Genomic DNA, 20592 nt, shown 5'->3' with positions numbered 1-20592 from the left:
CCTGTTGAGGGCTGTCTTTGCAAACGTACAGCTGTAGGAAAAGTGATCGTTTTTGTTTATATATTTTGCTAAAATCAAGAATCTAACAAATACTAACCAATTACACATTAACTTTAAATGAACTAATCCACCACCTAATAGGTGAGAGCTATAAGAACTACTTTGATAAACATTTCACATAAAATAAATGATTTATTTAATATAGTGCAACTGATCATATATCTTTGTCCCTAGCTAAAGACAATAAATTTACATTTTAATACTGAACATTTTTAGAGGACAACATTCAAGAGATGCTGTTTCAAAAATATTTAGAAGGGCTTTTGAATGTCTATACATCTTTGCATATTCACAAACAAGAAAATGAAAATAAAGGTATGGTTAGCCACCACCCATAAATATCTAACATATCACAGTGCTTCTTAATAACACTAATACTGGCACATTCTCTGTAACATTGTCGCAACGAAACTGCATTGATTCAAACTGAACAACTTAAAAAAACACTCAAAAATTGATACAGTTCTTGACTAAACAGGGCTAGTATGAATATGGCTGGAAGAGTTGAGCAGATAAGGCTTGGACGTTGAGGAATTGTTGGGTTCCGAATCCTGAGGAGCATAATGTCAGAGCTAGAGTAAAATACACACAAATAAAATGCACATATACTCTTCACAAACAATAAAGGAACACTACTCAAGTGTTAAATCAGCCAAGGTCTGCTCCTGCAGACCTTTATAATGCCAAGGTCTGCAACAGCAGACCTTGGCATTATAAAGCTTACAGAGAAGCACATATAGGAGCCTACAAACCACTGAAGATCTAGTCTGTTATAGTCTTTCCAATTCTTTTGATTATGCTTTTTCCAGTTTTTCCAGCGTTGAATTAACGGTTTCTGTTTTCATCAATGTAGACATCAAAACTTTTCCATTTTAGTGTTGATTCCCCATATGAATGGTATCCGATTTTAAATTTAATCTGATTTGGAAATGTTCCTTTATTTTGTGTGAATGAAGAGTATATAAACATTACCTTCAGCAGGACTCAAAGTAGCTCATTGACATCTTCAACACTTCCTGAGATTGATGGAGCTTCTGAAGAAAGTAATGACAAAAATCAATGTCAAACAACACACAGTATTGTGCAGCAACTAAAACAGGATTAAACGTATGTTTAGTAATAGTTACTATTACAATGTGGATCCTGTTTGAAAAAAACAAGTTATGCTACATTTCGTATTTATACTTGCAGCATCACCTGATAAACTGATGCAGGAGAGACTTAGCTCTGAGGATGCACCAACCACATCATTCTGCAGAGGTTACAGGAAAAAAACAAAAAGTCAAAACTCAGGAGTAAATGTATTGTGTTGTGTAACCTCGGTAATATAATGTTGTACCAATCATAACCTTCAACACTCACCAGCATTTTTTGCAGACAGTCAAAATTGTCACCTGGAATCTTCCCGTTCATTTCATTAAAACTTATGGCATGACCAAGTCGAACAAGCTCTTCCCCAATATCTACAGTCTGCAATCAGAATATATGACAAAGAGCCAGTAAGAACAATACACAAGCTCTAAGATGTGGCCAAAAAGAATGACCTGAGCTTACCTTTCCCTCTGTGCAGTCGTAGAGCTTGACACTGGGCCATGAGGAGACCTCAGAGTGAGAGTAACTGCACAGTTTGGCCTGCAGAGGGCGCCAAAGAGCACAGTGTGTCAGCCTCTCAAAGTCATCCAGGGCAGCCTCAGACCAGGAGTCACCTGAACACAGGCAAAAAACTATGTCTATGTCTGTATAGTTTTAAAAACAGAGTTTCTCTTGCTAAAATACCATACCTTTTGGTCTTACACCAGCCAAGTTACACTCAATAGCTTGGAAAGGTAAGCTGAGGAAGTCACTCCTGAAAAGCGAATGCAACACATTCAACATTTATTCTTTCATCTCTAAGTAATAACAAAATGTTGGACAAAATGAAAAACATATTCCTTTTCTGTTAGTATACTTTTGGCCAGTGAAAGGGACATCATTATCATTTGCAATCCTGAGTTTTTTTTTGTTTAGAGAAGTCCATTTAATTATAAATCTATGGCTCAATGCTAGTACCACACAAAACATCAAATCTGAACTGCCAGGCAGGCTCATGGCACAACGGTATGTGTAGATTTCCAAATGTAATAAAATTATTAATGGTACCTCATGCGACGCAGGCTGTCCCGGGGAAGCTCTCCGTTGTCTCCAAAGTCCACATAGTACAGGTCCACCAGTCCAGAAGGCAGTGCCCCAAGAACCCTGGCTCTGTTCCAAGTCCCATGGTCCTGATACGGAGCAGCAACAATGTCCCCTATCACAACGCCCTCAACCCTCTGCTCCTACACATGACCATATGAGGAATAATAGACATAGAGCCAACAGGTATTCCCATTATAAAGCGGTTGATTTTCTTACAGATGGATTTCCATTGCTGTAGTAGCGGTTCATCTCTTCGATGAGTTTATCCAGTTGTAGAGACCGTACGCCCAGGATCTGGATCCAGAAGTGGTTGGGGTTTTCGGAAGCTGACACATAGACCTCCAAGTGTTCATCAGGTTGGAAGCTCAGGTCTGGACTGGGGACTGACAATGTGATACAATTTAATATGCATTAAAAATTACAGGGGCATGGGATTTATGCTCTTTTATTATGCTCCTATGATGTTACAGTTATGATCTAGGGACTCGTGGATCATCATTTCATATTTCAAACATATTACATTGTAATACTGATCAAAAACGACTTATTAAAAGAAAGTCTGCTGACTTTCAGCAACTGCCACTCACTTTCAAACTTGGAGATTTGGGTGAGGGATTCAGAGGACAGACTGTGGTCAGAGCAGGAGCTCTGCAGATCATCTGACTCCATCTCCCCTGTTGTCCCACAGGTCTCAGACTGGTGTTTCTCCGGCCCGCTCACCACACTGTTATTGTTGAGGCCCATTAGAGCCGCAGTCTCCTCACCTTCACCAACTTTGGGCTGAAGGCGGCGTTTGTGACGCTGGGCTGATGACTGACAAATCTTTGTCCTCACCAAGAGATCCTCCTTCACTTTTTCTAAAACAAGTGTCTATAAAACACACACAAGTGACAAGGTAATAAACAACAAATCACACCAAAAACTAGTTACATGAGATGTTGTGTATGTTGTGTGTGGAGACCTTGGCCTGCTGGACCTCCTGTCTGCTTCCTGTGATGGTGACACTTCCTTTAGCACCAGGACCCTGAGCTCTTTCCTTGGAGCATGCCACTTTAGCTCCTGTGGTTCTGGTGATAAGTTTTAAACTCTCTCCCCCACGCCCTGAACAGAAGGAGACACACAAAATACCTACATGTTAAGTACTGCTCAATAACTGTTTGAAATTGTCTTTTAGCCTTGGTAACCATTCTATTAATTTATTTCGATTTTTTTAAATTGTTTGCCTCAATGTAACTATTTTGAAAAAATAATACTGTTTTTGTTTTTTATAGTGGTATAATGATTAGTAGCAAAAAGTTAGCACCTTGATATATGATCATTATTCAGTCATTCAAAATTAATAAAAATAAGTTTAGGTTCTGACATAATGCTTGATTGTTAATTGACTAACTAGTGTCAAGGTGAATTGTTGGTATGTTCACCCATTTTCATCTGTACTGTACCCATCAACCGCTCCACACCAGTAAAAGTGATCTGAGCCAAAACTCAGCTCAAAGGCTAAATTATGTCAGTTTGAACAATGCAAAGTTTTAAGAGTTTTTTGGTTTTTTTTCCAGGTCCTTGAGTGGCAAAACATACACTTCAAAAACTTTGCTTTGTCCAGTCGACATAATTTTGCTATGATGTTACCAATGATGCGCCCAAATGCAGTCTGAGGCACTTCCATCGTCTCAGACACAGGTTCGCAGTCTGTGACCAGGTTCTCCAGCACACAGCGGGCCAGGAGCACCTGCTCCTTGGACCCCTGCAGCACGAAGCACACCTCACTCTTAGAGCCGGAAGAAACTGTGTCGGACATGACCCTCACGTGGGCTCCAGACTTCTGAGTGACCTGAAAGCACACCCCATAAACTACTAAACAGGGTTCTGGTGCAGCACGTTGTGTGCATAGATCTATAACAATTAATGCTGTCTGAAAAGGAGGGGGGTCTGCTACTCACCACATCTAAAAAGGCGGCCTGATATCTTGAGATGTTCCTGTAAACTTCTACAGGGAGAACCATCTTTGACACTTCAATGTCTGCCTCTTGGCCTGCTCAGAATGAAATGAAGGCTATATAATCATTGGAAAACTCATGTAATTTGTCTGTGTCCCCTTCACTCACTGCCACTGCTGAGGTGGCGGTACAGCATGTATCCCACTGTGGCCCCGACAGATAGACCTGCTGCCAGAGCCACCACTTTCCCTGAGCTCAGGCCATGGGGCCCATCTCTGATGGCATCCATGATGCGCTGGGCACACAACAGGGCGCTCCACCTGAAATACAACAAATACAGTCTTCTCCAACCAGTAAAAGATGAACCCTCACAACTCCCCAGAGACAAGCTCAGGCAAAGCTCCATGGCGTGATTGTCATGGTGCTAGTAAAGCCCCAATTTGATCAGATAAATACAAAAATAAAATGTAAACACTTCTGTCCCATTAATGTAGTTCTGAAATTAATGTAATACATTTGTTATTTATTAACGTGATGGCTGTATTCTTCTGAATACTGTCTGCTACATGCTGCAAACTTTATTTTTTGGATCTCTTTTGTTGTAACCTACATCTCTCGGCTTTTCTTATGCATATCAATGTAAACAAAGAGTAAAAATTGCTTTATTGATGGACGCCATGCTGCTGTACAAAGAGACAGAGACCGCACCATGCAGAGGGCTCTCACTTGGACACAAACTCTTTGGGACCGGGGCAGACAAACACGTGCGACTGTGAGACTCCCACCTCCATCAGGGACCTCCACAGTCTGCGCTTTAGCTGGACTATTACAAGAGAGTGAGAGGCTGAGGCTGGGACAGGTCATGCAGAACAAGAACACACCTTAGGCAAATCCAAATCAGCTTTGGGATATACAAAACATCTGAACTACTTTGCCAATTATCTGACAATAACACTCCAAACAAATCTAATCCAATGACTGGGGCTACCAGTTTGAGCACACATTTTGTCCAAACATTACACCACACCATTACATCTCTATGAATTATTTATCAAATGGTCCGGGGTTGCAGTTTAGATTTCAAAACACAAGTGAAGTAGCTTGACGCAAAGGAGAACGTTTGCTACAGTGGGCATCAAGCTAAAGCTACGCCGTTAGCAGAAGACAACAAATAGAACGGCGTTTCAAACTAACTAATCTGAACATGGCTGTCACGTACGGAAAATCATAACACATGGATAACATAGAGGTAAGATTGTTAATACCAGCTTAAAAATAAAATATAAAATGAGCAAAGCACACTTACAGCGCTTACCCTTCCAATCTCAAGTGAAGCTGTCACTACTGTCAAGCTCAACACGCGCGCGCTACACGGAAGCAGCAACTAAACCGGATGTGAAAAAATAAGATTGGCTCAAAAAAAGAGTTGGCCTGCCAAGTAGATTTTGATGCAGGCACACAACACCGCAAACATGTAGCTAAAATTAAATTTATTCACATTAACTGGACAGAATCAAGCCGAACATTTTAAAACCATTTTAAGAAAATACAAAATATACTTTGATGTCTTTTGTTGTTGTCTATGAGCAGATAAAAACAATGGATATCAGTAGATCCCTTGTTCAAGACTGAAAGGGACTGAATCTCATGCAGCATTGTTGGGAGCAAATGTGTTTACAACTGGCAGGGTAGGAACACAATTTTAACAAGAGATACAAAACTTAAACATTTCTTTATTGACTTTACAATGTTGCTTTGTTAACCCCAAAAAAGCCACACACATTCTTATATATTGTTTAAAGTATTTCATAAAATTATAATCAAATAATTAATTATTTAAATAAAAAGTGGTGCAGCTTTTTCTGGAGTGTTAAGGACCATGCAACAATGTACAGACACAATGATACTCTTCATAAAACATTCTTCATGCCTTTAAAACTATTTAGATAAATAATTATATATTTTTCCACCACCCTTTGGACAAATATTGCAGTCATCTATAGTTCTCTATAGTTCTCTATAGTGAACATTTGGTTGATGGCTTGGCTGGTCGTTAGTGTTCTGTTTCTTGGCCGTTTTTTCAGAACCAAACTTAAAAAGGAGAGTTCATGCCCAGTTTAGTCTCAAACTGCAGCTTCTGCCTCTTCTGGTATCGCACTCTCACACTGAAAAACAGATTAAGCAATATTAATGAACTGTTCACACTTTTATGATAATAATGCTGCCATTGTCTTATTTTACTTTAGTCAAATAAAAATCAAAATTATTAATATAGTTATATACACATGGCTTGATAAAGATAGAATTTACAGTTTAGCCGTACCATACATTGTCTAGGCAACTTATAAACATGTTGGCATGTATAAATGCTGTCATGTGTCTTTCAAGACGTGTGTGTCTGTGTATACCGTATTTCATGCATTTTGACGGCCTCGTTGACTACTACCACCAGCAGAGGGGACAGAGACATCAGCAGCCAGGCTAACAGTGGGATATCCTGCAGTTTGAAGTCCAGGAGGCTGCCCTGGTCTCGCCATAACTGGTAATCCACTGTAGCTTGCACCATCTGACTAAGCAAACTGCAAACACAGACAAATCATATTTCATCTAAGGCTGCAGAGATATTTGATAAAACATCTGGGTAAAGGTTTTAGCCAAAAGCAAGCATCAACTGAGTAGGAATGTGACTTACACCACAGGAACAGTCAGGCACCACCAGGTATTACTGAACGGACTCTTCCTCCACAGAGACTGAGAGCGATGCACGTAGCTCAGCGAAATTACCACTGAGAACAAGAGATATCCAGTCAAACCAGAACAAAAAGCAAATACACATAAAGTAAGTGTGAGGTAAGACCATTACCAGTGTGTAACACCAGGAAGGCTGCCATCACCTTCTGAGTCAGTAGCAGACTGCTCGACAGCTGCCCAAACCAGTCAGGAGCCTCAGCAGAAGAGCTGGTTCAGAATAATAAATTAAATCATTTAATAACTAATGATTAATGTGAATGTTAAACCTCTTTAAAAGGTGTGTAACAAATCATTTGAAAGTCTTAAGGTCTGTGTAATAATATGGATCATGAAGTACAAATTATATCTGTAATCCCTCAGTCGTTCAGGAGGGTTTCATTGCAATGCTGTGCACGATGATGTCTGCAACATGTATGCAACTGTCTAGGTATCCAAGTGTTTTAACTTTTTTTGAATTATAAAGATGATGTGCTGATACCTCACTGTGAAGATGGAGGAACAGTTGGCAGTGCTGTTGTCTAGGAGCCCCATATTACTGATGCTACAGACCTCCTGCAGAGTGAAGCCGAAGGCCAGCAGACAGGCACACACCGAAAGGCCAAACTTCAGTAGGAAACAGCCTAAAAAGTAGTTCTGAGTCTGCCCACAACACATTGAATAATAGTAATGATAACATTAAACACACAGATTATATGTATTTTGGCTCTATACCTTCTTCGGGATGGCATTGAGGTTTTTTCCGGTGGCTACAGTCATCACTGAACTGTCGGGAGGTTTGCCCAAAAGAGACACGCTGCCACAGACCACACAATTAGCATAACTACACTGTTTGGTAACAGTGTAAAAACTATGTAGACTATTACAATATCATCCATTATACAACAATAACCCTCACATAAATATATCATTTAATTATTAATGAAACACAAAACTTCAACTAGATCAAGCAAGATGGCATAATGATAATGTACAGTGATTAAGAATTTAAGATGTGAAAAATTACAATATACTGTGCATTGTGATGGTTTGGGAGTTATATTGTATGCCTAGTGCAATCAGAATTGAAATGAGCATACCTGAGCAGTGGACAGCTAAAGCACGACACCCACAGGATATCAGTGGTATTAACTGGGGGAGGCAGCTGGGCCAGGCATGCTAAAAACTACACATATATACGGTTATTTAACAAATCATCATCATTGCACTTACAATATAACAGATTTCACACAAAAATCTAACAAATACCTGGATGATAACAAGACTGAGTTGACACTGCAGGAGGAAGAGAAAGCACTTGCGGATGCCATAGGTGGTGTGCCTTGCCTAAAAAAGAAAAAAACAACACATAAACACAAGGAGATTAAAACTAAATCTAATGTAATCAAAGACTCATTCCAGGCCTAAGCTCCCATACCTGCTCAATGAGACGGACCATGCTGACACTCTCCCCCCGATGGAAGCTGACAGAACAGCCCAGACTGTTGAGCTGCCCCGACAGCCTTAGAGGGGACAGGCCCTCCAGCTCCCCACTGAACCCCCCTCCAGTGGCATAACCAAAAGTCTCCCATGAGCACTGTGATGGGTACAGAGGGTCCAACGATATGCTGTTCACACAAAGGCCCAACATATAATTTGTTTACAGTATCAAATTCATATGATAACTCCTGCAACAAACTACTCATGAAGACGCACAATGTATACTTTATATTGTTTGGACACAGAATAGCTATATTATTATTTTCATTAAATAGTGTTTGAAGTGTGCATTTTTAAATACTTAAATGTAGCTCTGTACCAGACCTGAGGTCACTCTGAAGGAAGAGGCGGCTGTTGCGGAAGTTGGCGGAGCTGCCCAGACAGCACGTGACCTCCCTGTTCTCCTGCATGATCTTCATCATCTCACACATGGCTGAGAGAAAAGGTGGAGCAATTATTTAACAAAGTGAACATGAGCTTCAGAGTTTAAGCTGTGGAACTCACTGTCAGGGGTGCAGTCTGTGAAGAGTGGCACCAACAGAGGCACATTATCAATGTTTTTCAGGTGCGGGCGAACCTGGTGGATACCACGAGGTAGTTTGGCCTGAAAACACAGTAGGGTTAAGGTTAAGGTATACTTTATTAATCCCCCATTCATTATCTGCATTTGACCTATCCTCCAAGGATTTTGCACAGAACCCAAGGGAGCATGTGAAATATTTTAGACAAATACTGTATGAGTGTTACCCTATTGCAGTCCTCCAGGAAGCTGGGCACATCGCTGTCTGTGGGCTGGAAACTGACCATGTCTGAGTGAGCCTCTTCCTCAGGCAGAAGAGGACCCTCAGCTTCATCACGAGAATCTGAGAAATCAACATGACACTTCAGTCTTTGACATAACTTCACAATATACACATTTCAATGTACTGATGAGGCATTGATGTATAGTATGACATTTCATTAAACCCATTTCAAAACAACACATTACAACAACATATTGTGAATGAAAGCAATAAAATATTTCACATGATAAAAAGTAAAAGCTAAAAGTATAATCTGTCAATTGGACTAAAAGTTGTAGGAGAGAAGATGTTTCCCTGCTCATCCAAGCCACTTCTTCAGTTCTGGTCAGATGGCTGGTGGAAACTGTGTTATATCTATCAAAAGGGAGGAGCTAAGTACACTGAAACTAGAAGCATATTAAGCACCCATTAAGAACTGAATTAATATGCTATGTAAGGCACAGTGCACAGTGTGGCTCAATAGCCCTAGCCTGTAAACAAAATGTAAACAATAGCTGTTTACACATACATTTCATGTGATGTTTCAGCGCCCTGTTAGTGCAGAACCTGCAGCAGCCTTTGTTGTGGTCTCAGATGAGCCTATTTTAATAACCAATGATGGCACCTGCTAGCCTGTGGCCCATCTTAGCAAATGCCTAAATTGTGATTTATCATAAGCCTTTGTTTTTTGGACATCTGGGAGGCTTATAAACCTCACCCCCCGTAAATTAGGTGGTACCTTGTTGTAGGTCCTCGTGGAGAGAGCCGTGGCTGGGGCTGGAGGGAGCTCCATCACATGGACTGTCTCCATTTGGCGTCAGCGAGATGTGACAGTTCCAGCCTGTCTCCAAACCCATCTTCTCTGCAAATACCTGAACACAAAAGTACTTCTTTATTACAGTATGCCATTAATTGTTATATTACATTTACATTCATATATAATCCTATGTTTAACACCAATATTGTTAATACTGCATAATATCTTGTATGATCAATACTTTTGTCTGATACGAACTTACTCCCTTTTTTAATCATAATTGAACTTTAAGGCAAGTGTACCCATGCACACTACTCACACACTCATTCCTGTATACAGAACTCGTCTGAACCATAACTATCATGAATATCTGATGAGGTAATTTAAACAATCCACAAATAGCTATATAAATCTACTGTTAATAATTGTATTTTTATTTTTCTGTATGTAGTGACAACCATCAATTAAAGGTAAGCAACAACAGTACTATTTCGCTGTGTAGTCTGCTCACTTTGCTGCGCAGTTCATCCTCCATTGAAAAGTAGACAAAGCGGATACATGCAGTGACCAAAGCATCGATGAGTCTGACCGTATCCAGTCTGGCCTGAAACTGTGAGGACACCATTCCAATGAAGATCTGACCGCTGAGGGCCTGTACACAGTCCTCTCTCTCTGCCCCCTCCCCAATGCCCTCTGCGCATGGGACAGAGATGAAAACAAAACAGGATTCAGAACATTTGTTTTATTTGTCTATTCCAACCATAGACTGTATAAATAAGTGGACAAAAGGATTGTGACATCGTCACCCACAGCATTCGGGTCCAGCCAAATGAAGTTCATTGAGGCTAGTGGTTATAGGGGTGAATTTGGTTGATACTCGCAGTTGAAATTCCAAATATGGAGATCTGCTCCAAAGAGCCAATCTGGAGCAAGGGTGTTGAAGGTAACGCCCCTTTCCTGCCTGCACGGCTGGTTTAGCAAGGAGTGGGCTGCTGTCAGTCAAAGCTGTTGCTAACCCTAACAACCTCACAGAAAGAAGGCACCTCATTGGTCTATTATTAATGTTCATATCTTGATTTATGGACAAAATAAACAAAAAGAAACTCCACGATCATGTAGCACAGATTAATAAGAACATTTAAGACCAAAATGATGACCCTGACAACAGCAATTACAGGGAGAATGGTGACAGTTTTTCAATAGAAACTGAAATGGAGCCAAAGTCAATGGAGCCAGAAGTGTGCCCCAACTACTTTCACTTTTTCAAATAAGTGTCATCTGTTTTAAATTAGCTTGGATTGAAATATTAATATTACACAAGTTAAAGTACAGGGCAACAAATAAAAAATGTGTATTTACCCAGATGTGCAGAGGTCACAGTTGAATGAGCGGCTTTATGTGTGCATCGTACGTACCGTCTGAACTCCAGCTGTTCCGGCAGGAGCCATGTTTGAGGGGGGTAGTGGAGGGCAGCTCCAGCCCAGAGAACACACAGGGCCCTGGAGCGAGCTCCACACATTTTCCATTGAGCTGACTGGACAGGGACACCTGCATGGGCTTATAGGCAAAGGCTGAGCAATAACCGGACAGACAGGCACGCTGGTAGAAGTCCAGAACTTTCTTTCTGCAAAACATTAAAGAAAAGCATTTAAAACAATAACACAAACAATAATATTTGAACTGTTGTCCTTGGTGGCATGGATTGTACCGGTCTGAGCCCGAGAGGGGGTAAATGTCTGTCCCGTCCCAGAAGTCTGTGCAGGCCTCCAGAATGAGGTCAGCTGATCCATGGGAGAGCATCTGGACATGATCTGCATAAGACACAAAAACTACATGTTTTACCTGAATTGTTTAAATACATTTAAAATGTACTTGTACTATGTGCTTACATAGATTGTATTCAAAGGTTTTATGAATAACGTCCTTGGTTAGTAACATTTAGAGTGGAGTGTGACGCTGTGAATTTTTTAATAACTCACTGGAGGAGGAGTCCCGCACAAACAGAGAGATGAGGTGAGAGAGGGGAGGATGGCGTTTGATGAAGTAATGCAGTCGACGAGAAGCAAGTTCCTTAGTCTTTTCTCCTGAAGGCAGCTGGTACAGAGCCAGGTGGTTCTCCTGTTTAAACAGCTCCCGTGCACCTGGGGTGAACCCTGTGTATAGAACATTCTGTATATTCAGTATATGTAAGAAGTCACACATTTACAGGACACCTATGGAAGAACAATGCAGTCAATTTTGCATCTTCGGTTTCCACATGCCATTTTTTATCTATGAACTGAAAAAAGCATATAGAACACATTTACAATAGAACAAAATTATAAAAATTATTATAAACATTCTTACCTATGAGTCGAGAGAGCTCACACAAACCCCACGGCACGCACACAGGCTGCACGGTGCCGTGGCTCTCCTGAAGGGCCAGGTTGGACAAGTGGTCAGAGAATTTGCAGAGTTGATGTGTGACACTGGCATTACACAGGTTTAACATGATGTTCAGACCCAGAGGTTTGAGAGAAGGCAGGTGACACTGCCAGGACAGGTCATCAAACTGGATACTAGCAGGGTTCTGTTGGTCCTGGGACAGGCTCAGCATCTCCAGGTGGTAGTCACACACAAAGTCGTCTGCCTCAGCCTCAGGGCATCCCAACACAAACTCCTAAAAGACAAAGAATAACCCAATATGTAGGTCTACAATTACAATCACCTCTCTAATTAAGACCATTACACCAAATAATACAGATTTGGAAACAATGACCTTATTGAGCTAATGCCGCTCCAGACTCTATATAATTAGTTAAACTATTAATGTATGTGCTGTGCGATTGAAAATGAGTCTTCTTCTCACCTGTCCTTGGTCATCCTCCCCTCCCTCTGTGTCATGGCTGAAGCTCACGTTAGACCCAGAGTGGTGTTTGGTCCGAGTGCGTGTGGACTGTGCACTTTTCCAAGGTCTGAGGTTCTCTGTGGATGGGGCAGTATCTTGTGACATTTCACTAGGCTCCACAACATCCACTTGGGACTCTCCAGGCTGACACAGTAGTGCCTCTCCCTCCTGGGCCTATGACAACAAACGTCAGAGGTCATTTGGGTTTGGTAGATTACAGAAAGAGGCTTTAATGCTTTGTCATCAACCTCATCTTGGTCATCTTCTGTGTCCATCCTGCAGAAGGAGTTGACTGACATGTCATCCCTGAGGTCATCCTGACTGTTGTGTGGAGGCTCCACTCTCCCACTGAAAAAGAGCACCGTCTCTGGGCTAGGGTTTGGCCACGACAGGATACCTTGCTTATCCACACAGCATAGAACCTATACACAAAAGGCATAACAGTTGACTTTTTTTTTAAATGTATGCTATAGACAAGTCTGACTTTTGAGTGCCAAGTTTGAGTTGTCATTCTTTGAAATTTTCTTTTGAACCCTCTGTTATTGTTCTTTTTAAATTTTTTGTTTTCTATTTTATTTTTGTTATAAAACAATGCAAAAAGGACAAAAACAGCATATTTTAAATACAAATAATTAGAAAAGAAAATTCAATAGAAATTAATTCAATTTGTCTTCAATCATATTAAAACGAGGCATGTTAATGGTAAACTTACAGTGACAGAGCCCAGCGTGTGCAGAAGGCTCGAGGTGTAGCACAGTGTCTGAGAGTCTCCCTTCAATACTCCAATCAGGTGCCTCCACACACAACGCAGCATCTCCTGCACATAAAACATGTACATAATAATAATAATAATAATCCTGATACACAACCAAATGGCACCAATTACAAACATGAGAAATCCTTGCATATGGAAAGCAATACATTTCTTAAAAAAAAAAAAAAATAAAATCAAAATGTTATTCATTGAGATTTTCCTGATTGTTGGTTTCAATTCAATCAACATTTATCGGAAAATAAAACCAGTTATATGATATATACAGTGGTATTTTAGCTTTTACTCTGGCATACATGAGACAAAGATTAACATGGACTGCCCATGTGGGGAATGACAGGAGGAGGAGGAGTTCATCATGCAATACACAATACTGCTGTTGAAATTGCTGAAACTGCTGTAGAAATGTTCTTGTTTTTATTAAATCACAAACAAGGCAGTCAAATTATTAGAAGGAAAATTGTATCCATACAAGAAAAGGAAGTAGGCAATGTACCATTCAATGCCTTAACAAATTACTATAAATACAAGAGAAACAGAGGCTGGATCTGGGGTTGCACATTTGATGAGTGAATGCTGGGAGAAATGAGGAAGGTTCTTGTAAAATGGAACCAATAACATCAATGACATTGGTGACAAACCAGAAACAAGCAGTGAAGAGGACAAGCCATGCAACAGGATTTTAAGTCAAGATGAGACTCTAACAGAGAGTACCACATCATATTTATTATTTATGATCATAAGTATTAGATATCCATTAGGTCTTCCTGCTGTCGGTAAGCAAAGCCATGTGTGCGAGTGTCCACAGGAGAGAGGCAGCAGTGAGAAAAGGGTCAGGTGGAGCAGGTGGAGGAGGAGGCTAGCGAGACAGTGAAAGTTATACCTGAGAGGAAACCACTTCGGTGTAGCTGCTTAGTGTGTCCTCAGAAAACTTAGCAAGCTGGGGCAAAAACACAGTAGGTTAAGGCACACAGGAGGCACGTACAGCTTATCCTATTTGAGGTTTAGACTGATAAGGCTGTTAACATTATTTTAACTCTAAACATGACTATGAAGAAAAAGTCTACTCCTTGCATGTTTGTTCAAACTGTGATGCAGGTTATTTCAGTTAGGACAACACAGCCACTTGCACACATGCACTTTCCCCTTTAAATGACACATTTTTGTCCAACTGAAGTAATCCTTTATTTCACTTCAGTTCCCAAAAAACAAATATATCACTGTGTGACCAAAGTGTTGAATGGAAATGCTGAAATCAACTCTCCTCCTGTTCAATGACTTTGGAGAGATACTGTACATTTGATTAAGAATACCATGTACAGTTTAGATTTTGGCAATTACTCTGCACTAGCCATCAGAACTAATCAATTACTAGGTCAGAGTCTGACTGTAGTCATCTGAAAGAGTAATGCATGTAGTTTAGAGTCAGATGTTGTGATGTATTTTTTTATTAGAAGGACAACAGATCTTTGTGTGTTCCTACCAGGCCAGCTGGAGATGCTTTGCTGAACTCGGCCAGGACTCGTGCCTCTCCAAATGCATTTACCAGGACCCACATGACCGGGAAGAGCAGCGGTAGAATGGGCAGGACTCCCATCAGCTGAAAGCACAGATCAATACATATATCTAAAGAATTCAATGGTTTCAAGCTTCCTGTTCAATAGTGCCATTCAAAAGATAATTTGTTTTGGATTCTTAATTGCTATAGCAACTGTATTAGCTTTTTATCATTCTGAAACCAATAGATGAACCTGTAAAAGCAGCAATTTATGACGACACCTTACCTGGAGCTGAAAGAAGTTGTAGCATAGAGGTGTAAGACTGGGAGCATCACAAAAATATCGGATAGTGTTGACAATTAAAAAGGCAGTCTGAGGAGAGAGCACAGAGGAAAGAGTTCATAAAACAATAAAATTTAAATATCAAAAAGTTAAAAGTATACGGAGGGTTCTCACCAACACCACGGGGCACACTAACTTGGTGATGACTGACTGCACAGTGAAGCGTTCATTATCCAGCACAGTAACCGGTCGAGACTGCGCCAACTCCAGGCCATTTCTGAAAACAGTGGCTGCGTTTACATGCACGGAGAACTCGAAGTGGACCAAATCTTTTAGCCCCAAAACCACTCCTGACCCATTCTACAGTCACATCAAAGAATACCTGGATAGGTGCGAATGGAGGGACTAAGATAATGGATAAGATAATACTTGTAAGTTAGAGCCACATTTTTGGCAGACATTTGTACTTGTTTGATGTTCCATAGATTTCCTTGACGTCCGTCTTAAATTTTGTACATTTTGAAACTTACTTGACCGTGTCCAGCACAGGTGTCCGAACCACCCTGAAGAGCCGGTGGTGCTGGGGACTCTGGGGCCCTCTCTTGTCTGTGGCCTGGGGGGAGGGAGGGGGAGAGAATGGGGGAAAGAGGTCTCCAGGCTCCAAGACAATGTGCTCATCATCCTGAAGAGAAAATAACATAATAATAGGGTCATGATCACTTTCAGTATCAACAGCAATACACTTTTTTATACGCCTGTACAAAGGGTGAAGGTGTGCATGTGATACAATAGTTGATGCCAATCTCAGTCCAGATAAAGCACAAACAAAAATAACTAAATGCACTACTAGCTTCTATTGCAGCATTTTGAACAATACAATTAGACCATGCCACGTAAACACTGTAAATATTGTTATATTAATTAAGTACAGTTTTTACCCATCACAAAATTCATTAAGGTATGAATGTATATTTTTCTGGTAAAATATAAGTAACATGATGTAGATGTACCTTGATCCCTCTAAGAGAAGCAAAAGCCTCCTGTCCTGGTCTCAAGGCGATGATGTCTCCTTCCACCAGCAGGCTTACAGGACAGTTGACAAGCTGGGAGTCTCTGTAGGTCCAGTGGAGGGACCAAGATGGAGAGGTCGGGGTGTAAAGGTCCGGGTACATGGATGTAGCCCAGCGAACATCACCCATACAAGCAGACAGGTAATCTAAAACAGAAGCAGTAATTACAATTATTTTTACTATGTAGTTGAGCATAATTATTATCTAATTAGTTTATAGTTGACACGCATCACATGTAATTTAAAATTACATAGAGAGAATAAATGTTATAGTGTCCTAAATTCAACTTAAAAATGACATTCAACAATAAATAATGTGTCGCCATAGCAACCAATGTCTTTCTGTAAATATGAGGGAGAGACTTACCATTGAGCTGGCCTATGATAGCTCTGAGGCGGCCGACCATCTCCGTCCTCTGGAGCCTCTGCTGTCGCCTGACCAGCAGCAGGTTCACCAGCAGGAGGAGCAGGAGAGCAGCAGCGTTGGACAATTCCACTCCAGAACTGTGGATGCATGTGAATCAGAGACAAGAATAAGACACAACAGCAAAATATATTTATTCTAACAGTAAACAGATCATAGTCAAAGAGGACTACTAAGACTTGATGGAAGTTGCTAGAAGCACTGATATACATGATTAATATAGAGGCAACTACTTAACCTGATTAACACCAGATATCTGTAGCACTCTGACCGTCCTGAACGCTATCAGTTAGCCATACAATTCAGTTCAAACAAGTACTGCAAGATGATGCACGGTTTGTCAACATTGCTTTGTTTGTTTCGGTTTGTTTGTTTGTTTGTTTTGCTTCCCTGCCAAAATGGATTGCGGTAATTTTGTGAACAATACAACCTGCGCTGCTGCGCAAGGTTAGCAATTACTAGGGTTATCCACATTAGATAAATGAGGTAAGGTACAAAAAAAAAAAAACATCACCAATACCTTCAAATTTGAGATATACAAATCAGTAGTCATATGGTCTGTCATTGTGGGTGAACTGACCTGCCCTTGGGTTGGCTGCCATGACAACAGAGGAACCCCACTATAACCAACAGAGAGAGGGCCACACCAGGCCAGTGCAGGCAGGAGTGACGGTTCCCATGAAACAGGAAGCTGTTTGTCAGTCGATCCTATTTGAGTACAAAACAAATGCATCAATTTTCCCTTCTGACTTTTATTATGGGCATACTGTAATACAAATTAAAATACTAAATTGACAGACTGAATTGGGTCACTTATGGAGCAACAGCAGACTAGTTTATAGCAGTTTGTACCAGAACAGATGAGTGTCGGTGCGTGGCCCTCTGGTGCTGCTCTAAGAGAGCTGTGAGCTGGTCCCGGAGCTTCCCCAGAGCCTGCCCTGTGGACAGGCCCAGAGGAACAGCATCCTCCCCCTGAAAACAACACAGTCACAACAAGCTTAAAATATGTTCATAATCACATCACTAGTACATTTGAATTACAATTCAAACTGTGGGTATTCTTTATCAGTATATAAAATAACTAACTGGGATTTTGGAGGAAAACAGCAGTTCAACTAAAAGAATGCCTCAAAATATAATTGTAAATAAACTCTTGAATTCTAACAGCCAACTGACTAAAGCAGACTGGTCCGCAAAGTCCAGTCAGTGAGAGCAACCCTTTTCCCACGGTCCAGGTTCATGCTCTCTGAGATCATACAAACATTCTAGGGGCAGTAGTTATAAATATATCCATCCAAAATAAAACAAAGACACAAACACAACCACAAAGCAGATCACAACAAAGCAATGTATATTTGTTACCAATAAGAATGATGAATGTTTTTGAAATACTAAAAATGGGGAGAAATGAAGGAGGGCAAGAGGCCCATTCTAGTACAGGCTTGAAACATATGGTGATATAAAAACACTTAAACTGTCAGCATAGAAATCCATTAAGATGGAAACCCTTCATTCTTCTGTAAACCTGTGGAGTAACTTATAATCTGACTGTCCAAACAATCCCACACTGGAAAAATGTGTGTTGTAGTTAAGGTACAACTTTTTCTGTCAACTCTGAGTTAAACCTCGAACCACTGATTACTACAGGGAGCAAACGGTCAGTGCAGTTGAACAGTGGCCTTTCAGAGCAACCAGCTATGGGGTAACTACTGATCATAACACAATTAAATGTAATGAAGGAAGACATTGAAAGTAAACTCTTCAGAGACTCTGCTCAAACACCGTGCACTAAACAACCCCCCCACTACCTGCTGCTTATCCTGCGTCTCCATAGTAACCACAGCTGCTCAGCATGCTCCGCCCCACAGGAGTCACGCCCAGCAGGTGTGGCCCCGTCAGTTCGGCACCACTCTGGGCCCGGGGGGAAACGAATGTGTCCAGGCTGTCCCGGGACAGACAGGAGGGGTGGTACTTCCCAGGGTCCTCTCCAGGCTGGAGAGTACACAGTACAACTATCGGCTGCTTCTCATGGTGATTCAGATTAAACCTGTGGAAATCAAACATGGTTATAATATGATGGTATAGATATTCTGCCTGCAAACATAAGGAAATTGTGAAAATCTCCAAGGGCTTTGCTGTTGAACATGGAGGTGGGAAGACTTCTGTGAATTGTTCAAGAGTAATCCTGGACAAACAAATGTATAATGTAGGCCTATTGCAAGGTCTTGGAATCCAAATTGATTTCCATTGAGAAAAGTATTTGCGATCTAATTGTCTTGTTGTAGCCCATACAATCTTGAAGGTCAACAATCTTATCCATGACACCCTAAACTGTTACTCTGCAAAGGGGTTATGTAACTTATCAATAAACATAGACTGTACTGCGGTGAAAATTAAATAAGCTTTTCGAAAGTACAGGTCATTTTCAACAACTGACCATTGAAAGCACAGTTCCATTCATGGTGTATGGCTTAGGTTCTAAAAAACAGTCGGATACTTGATGCAAGAATTCAAAATATCATAAAAGGGACCTCAGGTCCTCATGGGTCACTCTTTGTTTGGACATAAAACTCCTGACAGCAGATCCTCTCACTCTGACCACATAGGCAACTTCCCCTGGCACAAAACACAAGACAAGTCAGCATTTTGTATTGGCCAGGGCCACAGCACTCTGCCCCTCATACAGCCAACCACAAGATTCAACGAGGACCATCCACATCAGAAAGAATAAAGCATGCTTAAATACATGAGTCCATCCCTTGTGATCTTTACTTAGTTTACTACTACCCATGTGTGGGAGGCAGCACTAAATCAGGAGCAGACTACTACAGATAGATTAAGTCTGTTAATCCCTGCCCAGGCAGCTAAACTCAGTCTCACACTACACTGGACAACAACTAAGAATAGATCTGGCACTTTCTAGTAACATTGTAATCTCATATTAAACACTATTATAGGTTTACCTTATCTAGACATTGAGAGTTCAATGGATTTGTAAGATAGTGAGTCTGTAGTATGCAGTGTATCATGTGGTCAATGTTTGAGACTTAGTTAAGGAAACTGGTTACAAGTGCATTTTGGTGCAAAAAAAATGTAATGCTGTACTACATGGCACTAAATTATGACCCAGAATATTATGTAATATTTCCAAGCAGTTTCTTGATTATATTACCACATTTGTTAAAATCTGACGCCATATCTGACAAGAGTAGACATGAAGGTTTAATAAAACTGAAAGTTGAAATTAAAAAAAAGTCAAGCTGAAGATTGAACGGCCATATACTGTGATATTGTTTACTGACCCGTGTGTAGCTCCAACATAGTCACAGACAAGAGGTCAACTACATGCCACAAAGCTCACGTGTGTATGATAAAATAACAATCGTGGTCCACTTGTTTTAAATCACCGTCAATAATTTAGCCGTTGCTGTACCGTCAGAACACAGGCGTCTCCTTCACGTCAAAGGCAGATGCTTCTACCACAGTTCGACCAAAGCACGCCCATGCCCGCCATTTCCAAGAGTTTATGAGCACACAAACGATATTCTCAATACACTTACCTCGAAGTTACAATCCAGTGCCAAATGAGCTTGTAAAATACGTTTTATTAAGATAATCCAGGTAGTTCCGCAGGTTTACTACCGAGCTGCGGCCATATTGAGAGACGTTCTGCCTGGAAGCGGACGGAGTGACTTGTGATTGGACACCGCGGAACACTCTG

General features: G+C 40.9%; 2 protein-coding genes across 5 annotated transcripts; both read right to left on the bottom strand.

Annotated features, from left to right (window-relative positions):
• Window positions 1-172: 172 nt before the first annotated feature.
• Window positions 173-5567, bottom strand: tdrkh (tudor and KH domain containing). Of its 3 annotated transcripts, none has more exons than XM_055229529.1 (14): window positions 5488-5567; window positions 4341-4492; window positions 4176-4267; window positions 3865-4066; window positions 3197-3336; window positions 2823-3105; window positions 2452-2618; window positions 2200-2375; window positions 1842-1906; window positions 1615-1766; window positions 1423-1530; window positions 1258-1312; window positions 1033-1094; window positions 173-632 (listed from the first exon to the last, which is right to left on the bottom strand). In XM_055229529.1, exons 2-13 carry the CDS (start codon window positions 4459-4461, stop codon window positions 1045-1047), a joined length of 1611 nt encoding a protein of 536 aa, XP_055085504.1. In that variant the 5' UTR covers window positions 4462-4492; window positions 5488-5567; the 3' UTR covers window positions 173-632; window positions 1033-1044. The 3 variants fall into 3 exon arrangements, with proteins under 3 accessions (XP_055085504.1, XP_055085502.1, XP_055085503.1); XM_055229527.1 differs by having other exon boundaries at window positions 173-611; XM_055229528.1 differs by having other exon boundaries at window positions 173-611; window positions 5475-5530.
• A 79-nt stretch (window positions 5568-5646) lies between these two features.
• Window positions 5647-20537, bottom strand: tmem94 (transmembrane protein 94). 2 transcript variants are annotated; one of them, XM_033985344.2, is made up of 32 exons: window positions 20432-20537; window positions 18680-18918; window positions 17724-17843; window positions 17452-17579; window positions 16815-16951; window positions 16389-16594; window positions 15909-16060; window positions 15553-15655; window positions 15382-15468; window positions 15081-15197; window positions 14481-14537; window positions 13538-13642; window positions 13074-13247; window positions 12787-12999; window positions 12285-12597; window positions 11918-12091; window positions 11647-11749; window positions 11354-11562; window positions 10450-10631; window positions 9921-10053; window positions 9147-9262; window positions 8904-9003; window positions 8724-8832; window positions 8338-8527; window positions 8169-8246; window positions 8000-8085; window positions 7635-7716; window positions 7402-7562; window positions 7036-7130; window positions 6865-6958; window positions 6581-6751; window positions 5647-6337 (listed from the first exon to the last, which is right to left on the bottom strand). In XM_033985344.2, exons 2-32 carry the CDS (start codon window positions 18701-18703, stop codon window positions 6265-6267), a joined length of 4092 nt encoding a protein of 1363 aa, XP_033841235.1. In that variant the 5' UTR covers window positions 18704-18918; window positions 20432-20537; the 3' UTR covers window positions 5647-6264. The 2 variants fall into 2 exon arrangements, with proteins under 2 accessions (XP_033841235.1, XP_033841236.1); XM_033985345.2 differs by lacking the exon at window positions 14481-14537 and having other exon boundaries at window positions 5667-6337.
• Between the last annotated feature and the right edge of the window lie 55 nt (window positions 20538-20592).

Source organism: Periophthalmus magnuspinnatus, chromosome 19 (genome assembly GCF_009829125.3).
Source record: "Periophthalmus magnuspinnatus isolate fPerMag1 chromosome 19, fPerMag1.2.pri, whole genome shotgun sequence".
Classification (NCBI taxonomy): domain Eukaryota; kingdom Metazoa; phylum Chordata; class Actinopteri; order Gobiiformes; family Gobiidae; genus Periophthalmus; species Periophthalmus magnuspinnatus.
The sequence above is the reverse complement of the archived record's forward strand: the minus strand, read 5'-3'. Positions and strand labels throughout refer to the sequence as shown.